Source organism: Mirounga leonina, unplaced genomic scaffold, assembly GCF_011800145.1.
Source record: "Mirounga leonina isolate KUSES-001 unplaced genomic scaffold, KU_Mleo_1.0 Mir_454, whole genome shotgun sequence".
Lineage (NCBI taxonomy): Eukaryota > Metazoa > Chordata > Mammalia > Carnivora > Phocidae > Mirounga > Mirounga leonina.
In genome coordinates this window covers 8,386,625-8,403,693 of record NW_023270763.1, presented here as the reverse complement: position 1 = coordinate 8,403,693, position 17,069 = coordinate 8,386,625, and the positions used below count along the sequence as shown (strand labels likewise).

The following is a 17,069-nucleotide window of genomic DNA, read 5'->3' as shown; positions in this document are numbered from 1 at the left end:
TGTAAGGTAGGGGATGACCTGTGTCTAGGAATCCCTGCGTATTTCAATCATTGATGAACATGCGGGACTTCACGGCCATTTAAAAAAATCAACAGCTAAATTTTATTTCTTTGAATTAACTTAATTAAAAACATTCTCAGTTGACATTACTTTTTCTCTTGTTCTGTTTTGCGTAAGCAGTGGGACAGAGGACCTTAACCAGGCAAGCTGGCCGCCGAGCCTCAGAGCTGTGAAGTCACCACACACACTTCCCTGAAACTCACTTCACTGCTACTCCCTTCTTTTCCTATCCCCTGGGAAAAACAGACATGCAAGGCCCCTCTGCAAATTCCAGCCACTCTTCGGGGTTGTCATAACATGTACCGCATAGAACAGTGCTCCTTAATTGACATCTACACTTGGGAAGTAAGGACAGAAGCGTTTGGGGGACTTGGGGCGCCTGGATGGCTTAGTCGGTGAAGCTTCTGACTCTTGATCTCAGCTCAGGTCTTGATCTCAGGGTCATGAGTTCAAGGCCCACATTAAGTGTTTGGGGAGTGGCTGTTTCCAGTCTCTGGGTGGCCAAGCCTGGAGAACCCCATGTGGTCCCTACTGAACCACAGGAGCACAAAGGTTTAAAATGACCAAATGCTCTAATATTCCTAGCATCACAGCTACTGACTGTGCCACAGAGCCCTCAGGGGAGAGCCGCCTCGGGTGGGGCATGCACGAAGCTAACCGCCTGGGTTTGCGGTGAACCCTCGAGGGAGGAGTGGCGAACTCAGTTCCGTAGGAGCTCTCTACTGCCTCCCAGTGGAGGGCCTGGGGAAGGGAGCCGGCATCATCAGGCAGGAGAGGTGGGGACAATAATGGACTATTAGCTGCAGGCAGGGTGCTACTCAACAGGCCTAAGTCGGGCACTGCTGTCCCAGAGGTACAGGGGAGGCTCCGAGAGTAGCTTGCTCAGGATGACGGACAGAGCAAGAGGAAGAACTGGGATATGAACCCAGTCTGGGGACTCTCCCAACACGCCATGGGATGGGCTGGGCTGACGCTGCTCGGGCCCAGCGCTGGTGCCCTCGAGGACCGGGAGTTCCACCGGGCATGCCCCAGTCAGGCGGTCTCAGCACCTGGCGTGAGTCCGCTCCAGCCGCATGGGTATCCGCTAAGAGGTCCCAGTGGGGGCGCTGTGGCGGGGGGGCGGGGGCAGGAGCAGGCCGGGACTGACCGCCCTCAGGAGCCCTTGTGTTCACAGCCGGAGGGCACTGTATGTTCTTAGAGGTAGCTTATCAACGTTTAAACCTGTTGGCTGGCTCAGCCTGAGTGCCCTCCACCCATCCCTCCAGAAACCAACAGGAAGCAACCTGGCACCCCCGACTTGGCAGCCAGGGGGGGAACCTACCGAGATTGTTGTCCGTCAGCACCTCCTTGACTCTCTTGGTGATGCCGTAGGTGTCCAGCTCTGGAGACATGGCTACCAGCTCTTGGATGCTGAGGGCCGAGTGTCCGGAAAGAGGCAGAGGGGTGGTGGGCTGGGAGTCTGAGGCAGGTGGGTCACTGGGCTCTTGTGGTTTGCCATCCTTACTCGTTTCAATGGGGGGACAGGGCTGTTGGACCAGCTCAGTCAAACTCTTGACGGATTCGCTAGAGCTCATCGGTGACTCGGGTGCAGGGCTGCAGCTGGCAGAGGTCTTTGGAGTGCTTTCTGTAATTAAAGCACACGACAATCCGGGGCTGAAAATAGCTGTCTTTCACGGCGCACGTCTACTTTCCTTACCTAGGAAGTATCAGTGAAATGCCCGTGCAAGCATACAGCATGGCAGCTATGGTTCTAAGGCTGGGAGAAACCTCTAATGTTGTCTTACAGAATAAAACGTAACGGCAACAGAAGAAAAACTCGGGGGTTAAACGAAAGGTTTCTGAAGGCCCAATGTAAGGGCATTCTGTTGAGAAACTGCTGTCCTATGAACCACAGGCTCACGCAGTCGTGATTTTCTTCCAATGGGACCCCCTCGTTCCCTAATTCAGAAGGACCTTGGCTAACTTATAATTTGCAGATTTATTCTGTCCATAATTTCCAGAACAAAATGAATGGGTGGGTTCTTTTAAATGAGGGCTGCCCACAGGGCGTGGCCACCATGGTTATGAAGACCCTCGAAGAGGAGGCATAAGGTCTCGGCGGCTGGCCCCAGCTGGGGGGCCCAGGACTGAGTCCCGGGACTTCATGTGGGTTCTTGCTGTGACCCCGGAGGGCTCCATAGCACCCAGCTGGAGGGAACCGACAGAAGAGGAGCACCCACTCTGTTCCCCGTCAAACGCTAGGACGCGAGTTTGAAGGCGGAGCTCTGTTTATCTACGCCACCCATGCTGTGGCCACTGCCGGGAGAGATGGGGCCAGGGTGGCAGCCAGGTCTCCATGCTCTCCCTTCTTAAGAAGGGTCTCTGTCCCATCGCAGGTGCCCAGGCTCTGGGCTCTGTTGGGGAGCGGTCCCTTCTGGTCTCCCTGTCAGCCTCACCCGTGAAACCCAGCATCCATTTTAGTTTTGGGATGTCTGGAATAAAGGCTTTGGCCATTTCCCAATTACCAGATACAGAGAGAGGTTGTGTCCGGAAGGAAAGTGCAGAGTGATTTAGCACCGTGGTCCTACCCATGAGGTAAAATCTGCCGATGGCTTGGGGTCTGGTATGGTCTCCCCCGACCCCTCCCCAGCCCCCCCATCAAGCAGGGTACATGGTAAGACCGCACGGCACCATGTGTGAGGGGCCAGGCCAGGTGTCTTCACATGGGTTCTCTGGCCCCAGAGAGATGATGTTTCAGAAAGCAGGCCACTCACGGAACATCAGTACACACGGGCGCCCCCCTCCCCAAATACTCACTACCTGATGAAACAAAATGTTAACACTGAGTGATGACTGAATTTCAGATGGACACAGACATGGGGTATCCCTTCCTGGACATACCATATCCAGGATAACAGCCTACTCTGAACTCAAGAGGATGGGAAACGTATTCCGAATACAAGGGCTCTTTCATATAAACACCTAGAAAGATAAAATCCCAAATAAAACAACTGCAACTCAACCGATAAACCTGTTTATTGTCCTAAGCAGGAACAGAGTTCCACCATCACATAAACCTGTGTTCTCAACCTCGAAAATCTGGCTTAAAAAAAAACCCACAACCCACTGGTTTGTGAAAGATGTAAAAGAGATAGGCGTAAACAGCAGAAATGATCCATATAAATCTTTAAGGCAATATGAATCCTACAAATCGGATTTCTTCTCTCTGCTCACCTCCAGGTCATCATACAACTGGATATAAAACCCAGCAAATGTTATTTTTGTATCTGAAGCAGCAAAGAAATTGTACTGTAAATTTGCCCTGATTCACCCATGCGAGGGACCGATTTGGCAGATCATCCATCTTGCTCACTGCAGACTGTCAAGGATGGTATGAATCCCCACATGATAAACAGATTCCTTCTCAGGTTTGTGTCCTGTAACCCACAGCAAGGTCAAAAGCATGGCTGCCTGCCTGACAGACCGCACGGAGCCACTGCCCTGGTGCTTCCCATTTTGTGCGGCGTCAGCCGAGATGGAGCTCCCGGCTCAAAGCCCTTAAGATCAAAACCCCACCTCGGCCTTGAAAGGTACCGGGCGTGTGCTGCCGGGCTGGTGTGCATTGGACTCTGCTCTGAGTCTGGGTCTAAATGTAACAGACAAGTCGAAGCTGAGTGCTCTTTCTGGGGGATGTTATTCACGGACAGACACATGTGCACACAGATAACCACTGCGCTCTCAGCTCATGGAAAGCAGAATCAGGCCCCCCATGTTTGGATAGGCATGGACAGATGCAAGAGCAAATGGCCCCATTGGAGACCCCATGAGTTCTCATGCTGAGAACATCACTGTGGAAAGAGTCACTTCTATTTTTTTTTTTTTTAAGGTTTTTATTTATTTATTCATGAGAGACAGAGAGAGGGAGGCAGAGGGAGAGGGAGAAGCAGACTCCCTGCTGAGCAGGGAGCCTGATGTGGGGCTTGATCCCAGGACCCCGGGATCATGACCTGAGCCGAAGGCAGACGCTTAACTGGCTGAGCCAGCCAGGTGCCCAGAAAGAGTCATTTCTTTAGAAAGCTGTTTCCAGTAAGCACCCAGCTCCAGCACCCGAACCAGCAAACTCAGTAACCAAAGCCAAGCCAGAAACAAGCTCCAGAGCCCCCCGCAAGGCGGTCCCGCCCCTGGGTGCAGGAAGGACATGTGGTTGCCTGTCCTTGGCCATCTTGACAGAACAAGAGATGTTGTCCAAAAAAAGAAGAAATATTACTTTTTTTTGTTTTGTTTTCCAAGTATCAGTAAACAGAGGCTTCGGTCTAAAGCAATACTTTCCGAAGGTGAAGGAATAAGGCTTTCTTCCACTCCATGTAATTAAAAATAATTAAAAAAAAAAAAGCAGGAGTCCTGGGCTTGGCATTAAGATATGAACTCGGGGATGGGGCTACCTCTACTAGCTGGCTGTGTTCACAGGAATGACATTCACAACTTCTTGGGACATCTGGCTTCCTCATCTGGAAAATGCCAACAGTGTTGCAGTGAGGACTGAACCTCCCACATGGCTGGTGCTAAGAAACACAACCTGAATTTGATGGGTTTGTTTGTTTTGTTTTTAAAAGCGGTTATTAAATTGTATTGAAATGTATTTGTTGGGACGCCTGGGTGGCTCAGTCGGTTAACTGTCCAACTCTTAGTTTTGGCTCAGGTCATGATCTCGGGGTCGTGAGATCAAGGCCCACGTCATGCTCCATGCTCGGTGCAGAGTCTGCTTCTCCCTCTCCCTCTGCTCCTCCCCCAGCTCATGCTCTCTTCTCTCAAATAAATAAAAAAAGAAGCCTTATTTTATCATCATTCGTTAGAGTAGCTCCTATGTAAGCTAACACCATTTCTCATGCACTCCCTGCATGCCAGGCCCTGGGCTAGGGCTCACGAGAATGACCAACCGCGCTCCTCACAAGGACCTCAGTGTGAGGCAGGTATATCCATTTCCCTCCTTTGACAGACTTAAGATGCCCTGTCTGGTGACACAGCCAAGAACCAGTCAGATGTTCTGTATTCAGAACAGCCCACCCGTACGGTGGGGCCCGAAACCGGGTGTCCATTCGTGGCAGCACGACTGGGCCTGCCTTCCAGGACACGATTGCTCTACAATCCATATGTCACCATGCATGAATCTCAAAAACGGGATGGCCAGCACCCAAGAGCCAACCCACTACTGGGATTAGGGAAGGGAACCAGAATGCACGTAGTACCCAGTGATAAACGGAGGGCGTTTACGCACGGCTGCATCCGATTCTCCGCACTCCAGGCGGGGAAACCAAGGCACAGACAGGCAATATGACTTGTCCAGGTCACGTGGGTGAAGGATCTGAACCAGGCTGAGAGTGGAAAGCCTCCGTGTTTCCACCCACCCTTTGTCTGGCAGTCACTGGAGTAGCCGCGTGCCTGCCCTTCATTCATTCATTTGCTCGCTCGCTCACTCAGGCATTCTGAAAGCGCCTACTCTGTGCCATGCAGCCCGCTGGGCACTGGGGATAAGAGAAATCAGACACCCATTTTGCTTTGGCGGCGCCCTCAGACAGCAGGGCTGGGCCAATCGAAAACGGGCAATTTGCATACTGGGAAAGCCCCTGCACACAGCTCATCTACCCGATATTGACAGCAATACTAAGGTGTTACATTAAGAAGTGACCCATGTGGATTACTTTTTTTTTTTTTTTTTTGCAAAGCTTCGAATCTTGCACAGGAGTCGCTTGGTTAGTAAGATACAGAGAGCAGAGGCAGTGACTTGAGGCCCTCCGAAATTCATGAGGCATCCAGGAACTATAAAAGGATTATGAAAAATATTATATTCCAAAAACAGCAGGCAAACAACAGCTGCCTTAAGTTTTCAACAGAAGTCGGTTGAAAACGCTCACCCGCCATAATTTCCAGAGACACATCTCCCTGCAGTTTATCCGATCCACCGTTGAAATTTCCATACCCGGCCCTCTATCTGCAGTAATAATAACCCAAATTCCATTTAGTGTTCATTTGAGCAGTCAGGATAAAGTCATTTCTTATTATCTCCCCACTGTGTAAAAAACAGCTTGAAGGTAGGAAGTCAGCAAGCATTTTCACCAAAAAGTAATTATTGTAAGTGACATTTTTACTGCTGGCATGCCATAAGGCGAACTGTGCATTCAGAAGGACAAGTTGCTGAAACAAAATGACAGGGTACTCTGTGACATTCTGACAAGAACCCAAACATTATTTAACTGGTGGCTGGTCTGATGCACCACTTTTCATTATGTCCATAGTTTAGGCTTTGAGCCCCTGCCAAGCCAGGAAATTCCAAGTGACTATAAAGACAGACAAGTATGGGGAGATGGGAGACAGGAGGGAGGAGTTGGGGGGGTGGGGGGTTGCCGAACAGGGCTGGGGAGCAGCATGGCCGGGGGCCGGCACGTGGAAATGGGAGCGAGGGAGGAAATCAAGGAGACAAGGAAAAGGGGGTGCACGGGGGAGGGGCAGAGTGGAAGACGGAGCCAGAGGGGGGATGGCAGGCTCTCCAGCTGCGGCTCTACGGTGGGGCCAGGGTGTGCAAGAGGTCCTGAGGCACCTGGTGCTGGCATCCTGGGTCCAGCGGGAGCCCTGGTGGCCTGGAAGGACCTGCCCGGCTCGAGGCCTTCCCAGTGGACAGGGCTGACAGCTTCGAAGGCCACCACAGGGTGACCAGCAGTCTGCAATGCTTCTCAGTGGAGTTCAGATGTGGGTTCCGGGATGGAGCCGCTGAACCCAAGCTGCTGTGTCGGGGCTCGCTTGCCTTCTTCTAGGAGAGCCCCCACCCCCCAACCTGAGCCTCTCCACCTCAAAGGTGCACGGTGACGCTCATTTGCTCTCCTGTATTTTTGTCAGAAATCCATCAGACCCACCCCACACGGTCACGTGAGACCCCTTTACCAATGTCCCCAATGCCAAACCCAGCCCCAGCGGTGGTGGCTGTTTAGACGGGCTCCTCAGTCCCAAACCCCGCCTCCGGGTCAGACAGCAGACACTCGCGGCCCCTTAGGACCACTGCCGACTTCTCCAGGCCAAGAGAAAATGTGGAGTTTTTTGTTTTTGAGCATGAGCAGCCTTTTGATGGATTAGCATGGGCTTGAAACAAAATACATGGATACTTTAATAGATGTCAGAACTTTCTACACCCCTGGATATTTTCTACTGAGAAAGGAACAGAAGGAACCTAATAACATACTAAGGCGTGTCCACGCTACAAAACAGCCTTCTTCCCGAAGGCCGAGGCCTGAGTCTGACGCCATGGGGGAGTAAGGGAAGGGGCCGCACCAGGTCCCATTCCCAAGGGTCCCCGGCAGTCTCCCCCACCCGCAGGAAGGGTCCATTCCCAAATGGGCGGTGGAATCAAGCATCAACCCACACCGACACCCAGGCCTTGCCTGCCCCCTCCTTGGGCTGGCAACACTCTCTCCGGCCCTGAGCCAGTCCGGGCATTGCCTGAAACCACTGAACATCTCAGCAAACCTACCAGATCCCTTGTTTTTTCTTTTTCTTTTTCCCAATGGCAGAAAGGAGTAACCTGTTCAACGTTTTGGGCAGGAAGAGCTGGGGAGGGGCCCGACGGGCTGGGTGGGACCGCCTGCTGTCCCAGGAAAGGGAAAACGACTGTCGGTCCTAGTTTCTTCTGGAACACAGCACATCAGTGCTTCCTCCCTCATATACCCGGCCCCCTGCCAGCACAGAAGGCAGGCAGATGAGACAAGATCTCTGGCGCACAGTAGGTACCGGGCTGTGCATGTGCGTGAGCAAAACATTTTTAAAAATTTGTCCAAGGAAACTCGCATAGTGACGTAGAAGCCAAAATACTTTACTTATTAACAAAGGAAAAAACCCCCATAAAAGTAAGGTTGTTACTTAACTTGGGCCATGTATAGCTTACCTCCCCAAACGTGACCTCTAAGCCACTTGAAGAAGAGAGGGCCTGTGTCTTTCATTCAGTGGGGGGCCCTTCTAAGTGCCAGGCAGGGTGCTAGGGGATGGGGCACAGTGGGGAGCCGGGCAGATGTCATGAAGCAAGTCATGGTCACAAAGACCCTGAGACGAGAGCAGGGCGGGGGCGCTTGGGGGGGGCAGGTGTCACCGTGACATGGAAGCTGAGCCTGGGGGGAGGGGGGGGCGGAGGGCAGCCGGATGTGCCATCTGGAAAGAAGGCTCTGAGGCATGCTCCAGGGTGGGGACCACGGGCCTGGGAAGCAAAAGAATCCGAGAGACACTTAGGAAATAGAAACTGTGTGTGCGCCTATGTGCGTGTGTGCGTGCGTGGACATGAGCGTGTTTGGGAGGGTGCGTAAGAGGAAGAGAAGGATGGAGATGGGCTGCCAGACTTTGGCTTAGACGACGGGCGAGGGGGGCGCGGGGTGCTAGTCACTGAAGGGAGCAGTTCTGGGGAGACAAGGCTGAGTCCAAGGTTGGGTGCATTTCATCGGAGGGGGGTGTTGAGTTCTTGGGTCTGGGAGTGGCGGTGGGCCCGCGGTGGGAGGCGGCAGGACCGTCCTTAGCTGGTCACCTCAGCCGGGCGCACAGCACCCGGGGGTGCGGGACATGTTGCCTCTGTCACCTGGAGATCTACGGATGCTCGGCTCCTCCCATCAGACACCATCTTGTGCAACCGGGCACTTCCCTCACTCTCGAGGTGGTTTTTCACTCTCTTTTCTCCCCAAACTGGGAAAGCATATGGGGGGAGAGACGTTCTCTGCAATCCTGGGCTGACCCAGGCGGCGCCGTCCTGCCTGGAAGATTTGGGGCGTCCGTCTGCCCTCTCTCGGGGATCCTCATATTTCTAGTGCATGTTTTATAAGCTCTGAAGGGCACACGCACATCAAAGGCGAGTTTGGGAATTCAACGTTCATTTAATTCAGTTGAAAATTAAAAACGCTCCTTAAATTACAATTCGTCTTTTGTAGTGAACTCAGCCTGGCAAAGCTGCAGAAGCTGCACTGGGCGACACACTTGGCCCTGCTTCAGGAGCTCGGTGCTCACCCGGTTTCCAGCTTTTCTGCAGATCCATACTGATTTAGAAATAATGCTTTCAAATTACCTTCAATAACCTTATTACTGAACCAGCTGTGTGTATGAACACTTATCAATGCGTCCCTGTGCATTAAGAGAAAATGTATGTCATACAAACAGTCTAAATATATATTACCGAGATGGGAAAAAACAAACCCTCTAGTTAAATTGCTTTGCTGTAATCAAAGATTAATCACTGTGTGAGCGTGAGTGAGCGTGTGCGCCCGCACGCCCGTGTCCTCTCTCTTTCTCCAGGCTTCCTTTCTGGCTTTGGGCAAACCTGCCTGGCCTTCACCGACAGCCATGTTCCCTGGCGGACAGGTCACACACGCTGTGTTGAGAGCGGAATTAATTTTCCCAGACTTCGAAGAGGTGGTTTTGAATATGGTTTTGTTCCTGAGCCTTCTAGGCCTGCAGCTCAGAAGCTCTCCTTCCCCCAGGCACCCTGGGGGACCGCAGGCTTCGGAGTGCCCATCTGTGCAGAGGCTCGAGCGTCCGCCCCAAGAGCAGCCCGTCCCCTCTCAATAACACCGCCAGGCAGCCTGGCGTGTGGGTAATGATGTTTGGGCTGTGACGGAATGTTCCTTAGAGGATCCAGGGCTGACGGCAGCCGCCGAACAGGCCGGTGTGGTGGGCTGCGCCTCGGCTTTCCATCCGGACGCGGGTGGGTGAGCCGACCCGGCACCGGGTCGTGCGGGGCAGAACCAGTAACATCTCCGCCGTCCGAGACGGTACTAGGAAAGCTATTAAGGTGCGTTATTTTACACATCCTCCTAATCTCTCCATACTGCTTTACTTAATTTGTGATGAAATTGTTGAGAAAGGGTACTTAATGTAGGACAGTCAGTAAAAGTAATTTATCATCTTCCCGCTTCAGTGCTCACGTTATCAGCGAACTCATTTTCTGCATTCATCATGCAATCAGCCTATTATTTGCATATTAATCAGGCAGTGGACCATGAAAGAACTGTATCCCAGCCAAACGCAGCACTATCTCAGGAGAAACACTCCGTAATTATCATACATCAGTGTTATGATGTGGTAATTGATTATAACATCTTTCTGCTGCCCCTGGGGAGCCCATCTCCTCACCCGGCTCCAGGCACTCTGGACAGATTGTTCTTTTCCTCCTCAAAACAGAGGAACCACGGCTGTTCTCTCCGGTTGCTGTTTCGGTGGAGTATTGATTCTCTCTTCCGATTTCAGGAGGTATTTCAACCACGTGGAACAAAGCTAACCGTGAAGCTCGGGGCCGAGCAGGTCTAGCCAGGAGGAAGGCACGGCCCTCTGGACTCGGCGTCCTCTCTCTCCCTCTCCCCCCAGCTTTGGGCTTCGGAGGTGCTGCGAACAGCTTCCAAGAAAGTTTCCTTGTCAGACAAAATGCTGCAACTTCAGTCCCTCCTTGCCGCAAAGTTGGTACAAAGGCAGTTTGGCTGCCTTATTTAGGTGCCAAATGACAGACTAATTTTGGTCCTCTTGTAAAGGACAAATCCAACATCTGCCAATTCAGACTCGGGCTATATTTAGGGAATCCACTTCCAAAGGGAAGAACAAAACACAAAATCAAGATGAGGCCGGTGATGGAGTCTCCTGGCTCGCTCTCTGAGATGCCCTCCTCACACCTCGTGAGGACCCTGACGTGGCCCAAGGGCCAGCGTGCATGGGGCTGGGGCGCCAGGGGAGGCCGGGCCAGCTCAGGGCCGCCAGCAGGGAGAGGGCAAGACAGCCAAAGGGCGGGTCTGTCCTTCAGCAAGGGAGAGGGCCCTGGGCCACCGTGTGTATTTTCCTTGGATGTAGATGGGAAGGGTTTCAAAGCAGCATGGACCCGTGTCACGGGCCGGATGGATTATATATGTTCCATCGCAAAACTTCATAGAGTTGGGTCTGACTCTGCCACTGACTTGTCCCTGGGTTCTCTCCTCTTCTCTTGCCCAGCTCCTGGCTGAAATGCAAGGGATGCATCCCAGGGTAACGGAGGTATCGGATTTTTTACTGTCTTCTATCTTGGATCTGCTTTTTTCTATTTGTTCAAATGTGTAATTTGAGCCCAGTTTTGTTCCCTGGTTTGAAATGTGGCCTTGACTTCTCTCTGAGCATAGTTCCAAGGACCAACCCCTCCCCCATGGCAGGGGGGACTGAGCCCTCAGGCGTGAGTGACAGCTCGCCTGGACCCAAGCTGGGCCGCTGGTCTCAGGACCATCTTCTTGCCTTTTCCATCTTCTTGACTGGGGCCAAATCACCTCTCATCTCTGGGCCTTGGTGTTCTCCATCCGTAAGATGGGGGAAATCATTTCCACTTACTGATGAAGGATTCAAGGTGTTAGCACTGTGCCCAGCACATGAGAGACACAAATATATGAGTTTCCTCATTTTATTCCTACCACCTTTTTAAAACTACTTGAAGATGTTTAGGCATTTAAGCTTTCTTCAGCCTTCCCTAGAACCAAACCACTGAAAACCCAAGTCCTCGTTTGCTCCTATGACCTACTTTTGCTTCTTGCACTGAATGCCCAATGTACTGTAAATTCTGTTTTCCAAAGAAAGTCTAAAGGGGAGAGAAGGCAGACGTGTCCAGAGGCCCGTGACCAGGGCCTGCAAGGGCTTTCTCCGAAAGGAGAGTCGGGGTGTGCTGGCACGGAGGGGGATGGTATTGTCGCTCACCTGTGCCGACAGTCACCCCTATATCCTGACAAGATGGCCTGGTTCCAGAACGGTTTGCTCCAGATGGCATGAGCGATAACCTGCAGGCTTATCCTGGAAGCTCAGGATTTGGGGTCAGCTTTACACAATGGTAGATGGACGGGCAACTTCCGAAGACGGATGGCATTTCAGAGAAGCCAAGAGTCTGGCGAGCTGTGCGCGGGTCCTCCTTTGGCAGGCCCGTGGAGCCAGCGGCGACCCAGCGACGTTTGCGCTCGACAAAGCTCCACCCAAGGAATGAGTGGCTGGACTTCTTTCCTGGTTTAAAGCCAGAGGCCTGACATTGGGGTGTGCACGTGTATGACCCTGAAGCTCTCCACGCACACACGAAGCGGCGTAGAATGGTACTGGCTGTAGCAGCAGAAGTAAAGGTTCACGTAGCGTCTCCTCTGTGCCAGCCTGTTCCAGAGGCTTCTGTACACAAAGTTGTTTAAACCTCCCAACAGCCCAGGGGACAGGGACTGTCTTCTCTCCTTCATAGAAGACACCGACACTCAGAGAGATGGAGTCACTCGCCTGAGGCCACACAACCGCTCATTGGCAGAGGCCAGATGAGCCCTTGGCAGTCCGCCGAGCCTGCCTCGTCTCAGGGCTGCTCACGGACGCTCGAGGCTGCTGACTGTGGGATAGTTTCTTAGGTTTTGCTGTTAAAAGTAATTTATTTATTTATTTTTAAAAAGATTTTATTTATTACAGAGAGAGAGCGTGCGTGCACAAGTGGGGGGGGAGGGGCAGAGGGAGAGGGAGAAGCAGACTCCCCGTGGGGCTCGATCCCAGGACCCTGAGATCATGACCTGAGCCGAAGGCAGGCGCTTAACCGACTGAGCCACCCAGGCGCCCCATGTTAAAAATAGTTTACATCTCGGGCTCCCGGGTGGCTCAGTTGGTTAAGTGAATGCCTTCGGCTCAGGTCATGATCCTGGAGTCCCGGGATCGAGTCCCGCATCGGGCTCCCTGCTCGGCGTGGAGTCTGCTTCTCCCTCTGGCCCTCCCCCCTCTCATGTGCTCTCTCTCATTCTCTCTCTCTCTCAAATAAATAAATAAAATCTTTAAAAAAAAATAGTTTACATCTCTCTCACTAGTGATTGGTTAAATGAAATACGGTATATATCCAGATACGGGATTTCCTATGGCTGTAAAAAGAGGAGGAGGAAATTCTTTGTGTACTAGCCTAGAAAGTCTCTACCATATATTGCTAGTTGAGAAGAGCAAGGCACAGGACCTTGAGGCCTGCATGCTCCCTTCTGTGTGGAACAGTATCTAGATATAGGGACAGGCTACAGGAAACCGGGAACAGGATCATCTCTGGGGAGGGCGGTTGGGGACCTGGGGGATTAGGGAAGGTGGTTGACTTATTTTTAAAAAAGGGTGTAAGCCCTTCGAAATCTTGCCTTTTTATAATCATGGTGCACTTCGTTTATTCAAGAAAACCCCACAAATCATAATTTTTAAGAAAGTCAAATAAATCTCTTATTTTGAGTTACTCTAATTCTCTCCCCTCTTTCTTTCGGTAGAGGCATGGTGGCAAATCCCACTTTATGCCAGAGAAGCCTTTCCCGGGAACGGTGAGGCCGATATCTGCTTGAGAGCAAACCCCAAGTGGCCTGCCTGCTCAGTGCTGGCTGCCCAGGGAGGCCTCTGCGGGGCCTTCAGGTACAGCGTGCTCCAGGGGAGGGCAGGCAGGGCTGGGCCTCCACTCTCCCCTGCCCTCCTGTGTTAATGTTGTAGTAGGGCCACTTCACGTGACTGGTCCCCCGCGACGAATCCCACGATAGTCCCAGTGGCTACGAGAGCTGAAAAGCAGCATGGGCACGAGCACGAGGGGGAGGTGATCCCGACGAGTCACATTTTGAGGGAATTTGTGAGAGGACAGCCTCCTGTCCTGTGGCGTGCCGGCTGGGAGGGGGCCCCCCCCTGAGGCCCTTGTGGGCTTGCTGTGCCCCAGCCTGCATCTCGTCACTCTCGAAGGATTAGCTGTAGTACAAGCAAACCCCTTCTCACCCGAGCTTAGCCGAGATAAGGTTGACAATTTTGGAAAGACATTAATTAGAAGGAAACGCACAGAGCACAGTTTCCCGGACCATCCTGGCAGGCACGGGGAGACCCCTCGTTCTTGGAAGAACAAGTTACGGCACTGCACCCAAGGTGAGCAAGGAACTTTCTAGGCCCTGGTGGGAAGTTCCCTAAGGCCTGCCGGGGCTGGGGGTTTCAGGCCTGGCTGGCTCTGGAGCATACACTCCTCAGGCCCACCTCCTCTCGAGAAAGAGCCACCGGCGGGGGAAGCAGCACTTCAGGACGAGAGGCAGCAGGCCAGCATCCCAGGCCCAACACCGCCAGGGGCAGGTCGCCAGGGTCACCCAGAAAGAGCAAGGCGCCTCTGTCCGTCCCGCGTCTGCACTTTCCTTCTTACTACACAAGCCTCCGGCCAGCACGACAATAGCAGTTACACACAGGAGAGACAAAATTCCCCCAGCATCCACTTTCCTCCCGTCACTCTGGTATTATTTTATTTATTTTTTTAAAGATTTTATTTATTTATTAGGGAGAGAGAGAGAAAGCACAAGCAGGGGGAGAGGTTGGTAGAGGGAGAAGCAGGCTCCCCGCCGAGCAGGGAGCCCGATGCGGGGCTCGATCCCAGGACCCTGGGATCATGACCTGAGCCGAAGGCAGACGCTTAACGACTGAGCCACCCAGGCGCCCCTATTATTATTATTTTAAAAAATATTTTATTTTTAAGTAATTTCTACACCCAACGTGGGCCTCAAACCCACAGCCCCGAGATCAAGAATCACATGCTCCACCAACTGAGCCAGCCAGGCGCCCCCTGCTGTCATTTTTTTTTTTTTTTTAAGATTTTATTTATTTATTTGAGACAGAGAGAATGAGAGAGAGAGAGCACATGAGAGGGGGGAGGGTCAGAGGGAGAAGCAGGCTCCCTGCCGAGCAGGGAGCTCGATGCGGGACTCGATCCAGGGACTCCAGGATCATGACCTGAGCCGAAGGCAGTCGCTCAACCAACTGAGCCACCCAGGCGCCCCCCCCCGCTGTCATTTTAAAAGGAAAAAAAAAAGCCCTCTCAACAAGGGGCTTCTCACCTTTTGCAAAGGTTCCGTGCATGCACATTCTTCCCCGGCTATGACCCTCCCGCCCGCAGAGCTCTATCTGTAATGTCCTCCTCCCTGGCGCCTTGGCCCGGCACGACCCAGCCCCTCGCTGGGGCCCGTCAGCACTGCGGGGCCTGCGCCCACACCTGCCCGATGACAGACAACAGGAAGGGAGGCACCTGCATCCCGAAACCTGTCTCTTCTGACCTTAGAAGAGGCAGTTATTTCTTTATTATGGCATTCTTGATATAATAAAAGCATCCTCATGGAGGTTTCAACCAAGAAAGAAAGAAATGCACGGAGTCTTCTGAAAGCCACCGTGTCACCACATCCTGGCGAGGATGAGCGGGCGCGCAAGGCTGAGTCCCATGTCCAAGGACGAGCAGCAGCCGCTGGCTCAGGGAGGGGCACTTTCTGGTTAACACGTGGCCTTCCAGAATTCTCCTTTGTCTGTCTGTTGTCTGTGGCTGTGTATAAGTCAGTTATATACAAATCTTTTCAGGAGTTAGAGTAATTCTTTCTGGAGAAAACCAGCAGTTACTATTGTCGATTTATTCTGATGAGAAGAGAAGGGGGCGCTTGGGTGGCTCAGTCGGTTAAGCGTCTGCCTTTGGCGCAGGTCCTGGGATTGAGCCCTATGTTGGGCTCCCTGCTCAGCCGGCTTCTCCCTCTGCCCCTCCCCCCGCTCATGCTCTTTCTCTCTCTCAAATAAATAAATAAGATCAAAAAAAAAAGAAAAGAAAAAGGGAAAAAAAAATCAAATCAAGTCTAGTCTAAGGCGCTGGATGATGAGTTTTAGACAGTGCCATGGAATCTTCTGGGGGGTGCAACTAGCCCCTCCTTTTCCTATTAACACGCTATCCAAATGCCTGCATGAGAATCCTATTACTGAGTTCAAAGCGCTAAAACCCTGGACATATTTTCCTGGTCATCTCACGGGCACAAAACGAGAGTCATTATGCATATTACAAAGGAATGTCAGCCTGTCCCTCACCAGGGGCTGTGGCCACGGGACTCTCCTGGGTGCATGAGGCCACGTACAGCACCCAGCCCGTGGCCATCATGTCAGCGAGGGGGCACATGTGAGACCACCCACGTTCAAGACACTGCAGCAGCTGTCCCCTCAAGAGGCAGCTGATGCCCTGCTGACTGAGAACAGTGACACGGAGCCATGGAATTCTCCACGGGGGGAGAAGACTTGGAACCCACAGTCCCTGACTGACACATTGGGAAAAAAGCTGGATGTTTTAGAATTAATCCGAGGAGGCTGGGCCACCCTATCGCTTAGACAGTTTGCAATAATCCATCTGAGGCCGGGGTGGAAGCTTATTAGCTACAGTAACCAAATGCTCTCGCGTACAAAGCGGAGCGCGCTTGTTCTCTGTAATGTAATGACTGACGTCGCATCCAGGGAAATCTGTCCCCCCCCCCCTTTTTTTTCTGCCCCTTTTAGATTGTCTCTAGTCTCCTTCCTTCCCTTGGGGCAAAAAGATTAATCACACCAAGGAACTGTGAATATGAAATGAGCTTCAGGGAAGGAAAATGGAAAAAAAAAAAAAAATCCAGTGGTTTACTAGATCGTATCTACATACTGATCTACGTACCTACCTACCTACCTAGCTATACGTATGCACGCACGCAACTCCCTTCCTTGAACCTCAAGGTTTTCTTCCCTTTAAAAAAGCCTGCTGCCTGATAAGCATGGAGAGCAGGCCCCACTCAGAGAAAACAAGCCTCACAGCCCCACCCCTTCTGTAAGTGCTTTCTTGGCTTCCCCAGAGCCCCGCGATTGCTAAGCAGTGTGAGGTCGGCTGATGCTTGATACCTGGGATGGAAGACAGACAAAAGGAAGACGTGGAGAATCAATCCCCAAAGGCCTCCCCGTCAACTCCACCTTTAAATACGTTTGCCATCTTCGATCAAAGACGACCCTGGATAGAATTGCAGACGCCCCTCCCCAAGACACTGGGAACTTTGAAAGAAGCCAACTCAAAAATGTTTGCAGAGGACTAGACTGCCTGGAAATACATTAACAAGCATCTGATCGGAAGTTCTGGCCTTTAACCGCCCCCCCCCCACCTTTAAAGGTACTCATGTGATTGGCACGGAACTCCCTGCTCTCCTGATTCTTCATCAAGGCCCCCACAGCGTCCAAGAAAAAGCACA

The 17,069-nt window shown here is 52.2% G+C and overlaps 1 protein-coding gene across 3 annotated transcripts in view; it reads right to left on the bottom strand.

Annotated features, from left to right (window-relative positions):
• Positions 1 to 17,069, bottom strand: part of CUX1 (cut like homeobox 1) — a 352,323-nt gene that overhangs the window by 40,398 nt on the left and 294,856 nt on the right. Inside the window, exon 21 of one of the 3 annotated variants that reach the window (XM_034988568.1) lies at positions 1,382 to 1,684. The exons of the other annotated variants lie outside the window; for them this stretch is intronic. Within the exon in view, the coding sequence (XP_034844459.1) occupies positions 1,382 to 1,684 (303 nt within the window). The remainder of the gene's footprint in view (positions 1 to 1,381; positions 1,685 to 17,069) is intronic. 3 annotated transcript variants of the gene reach the window in all.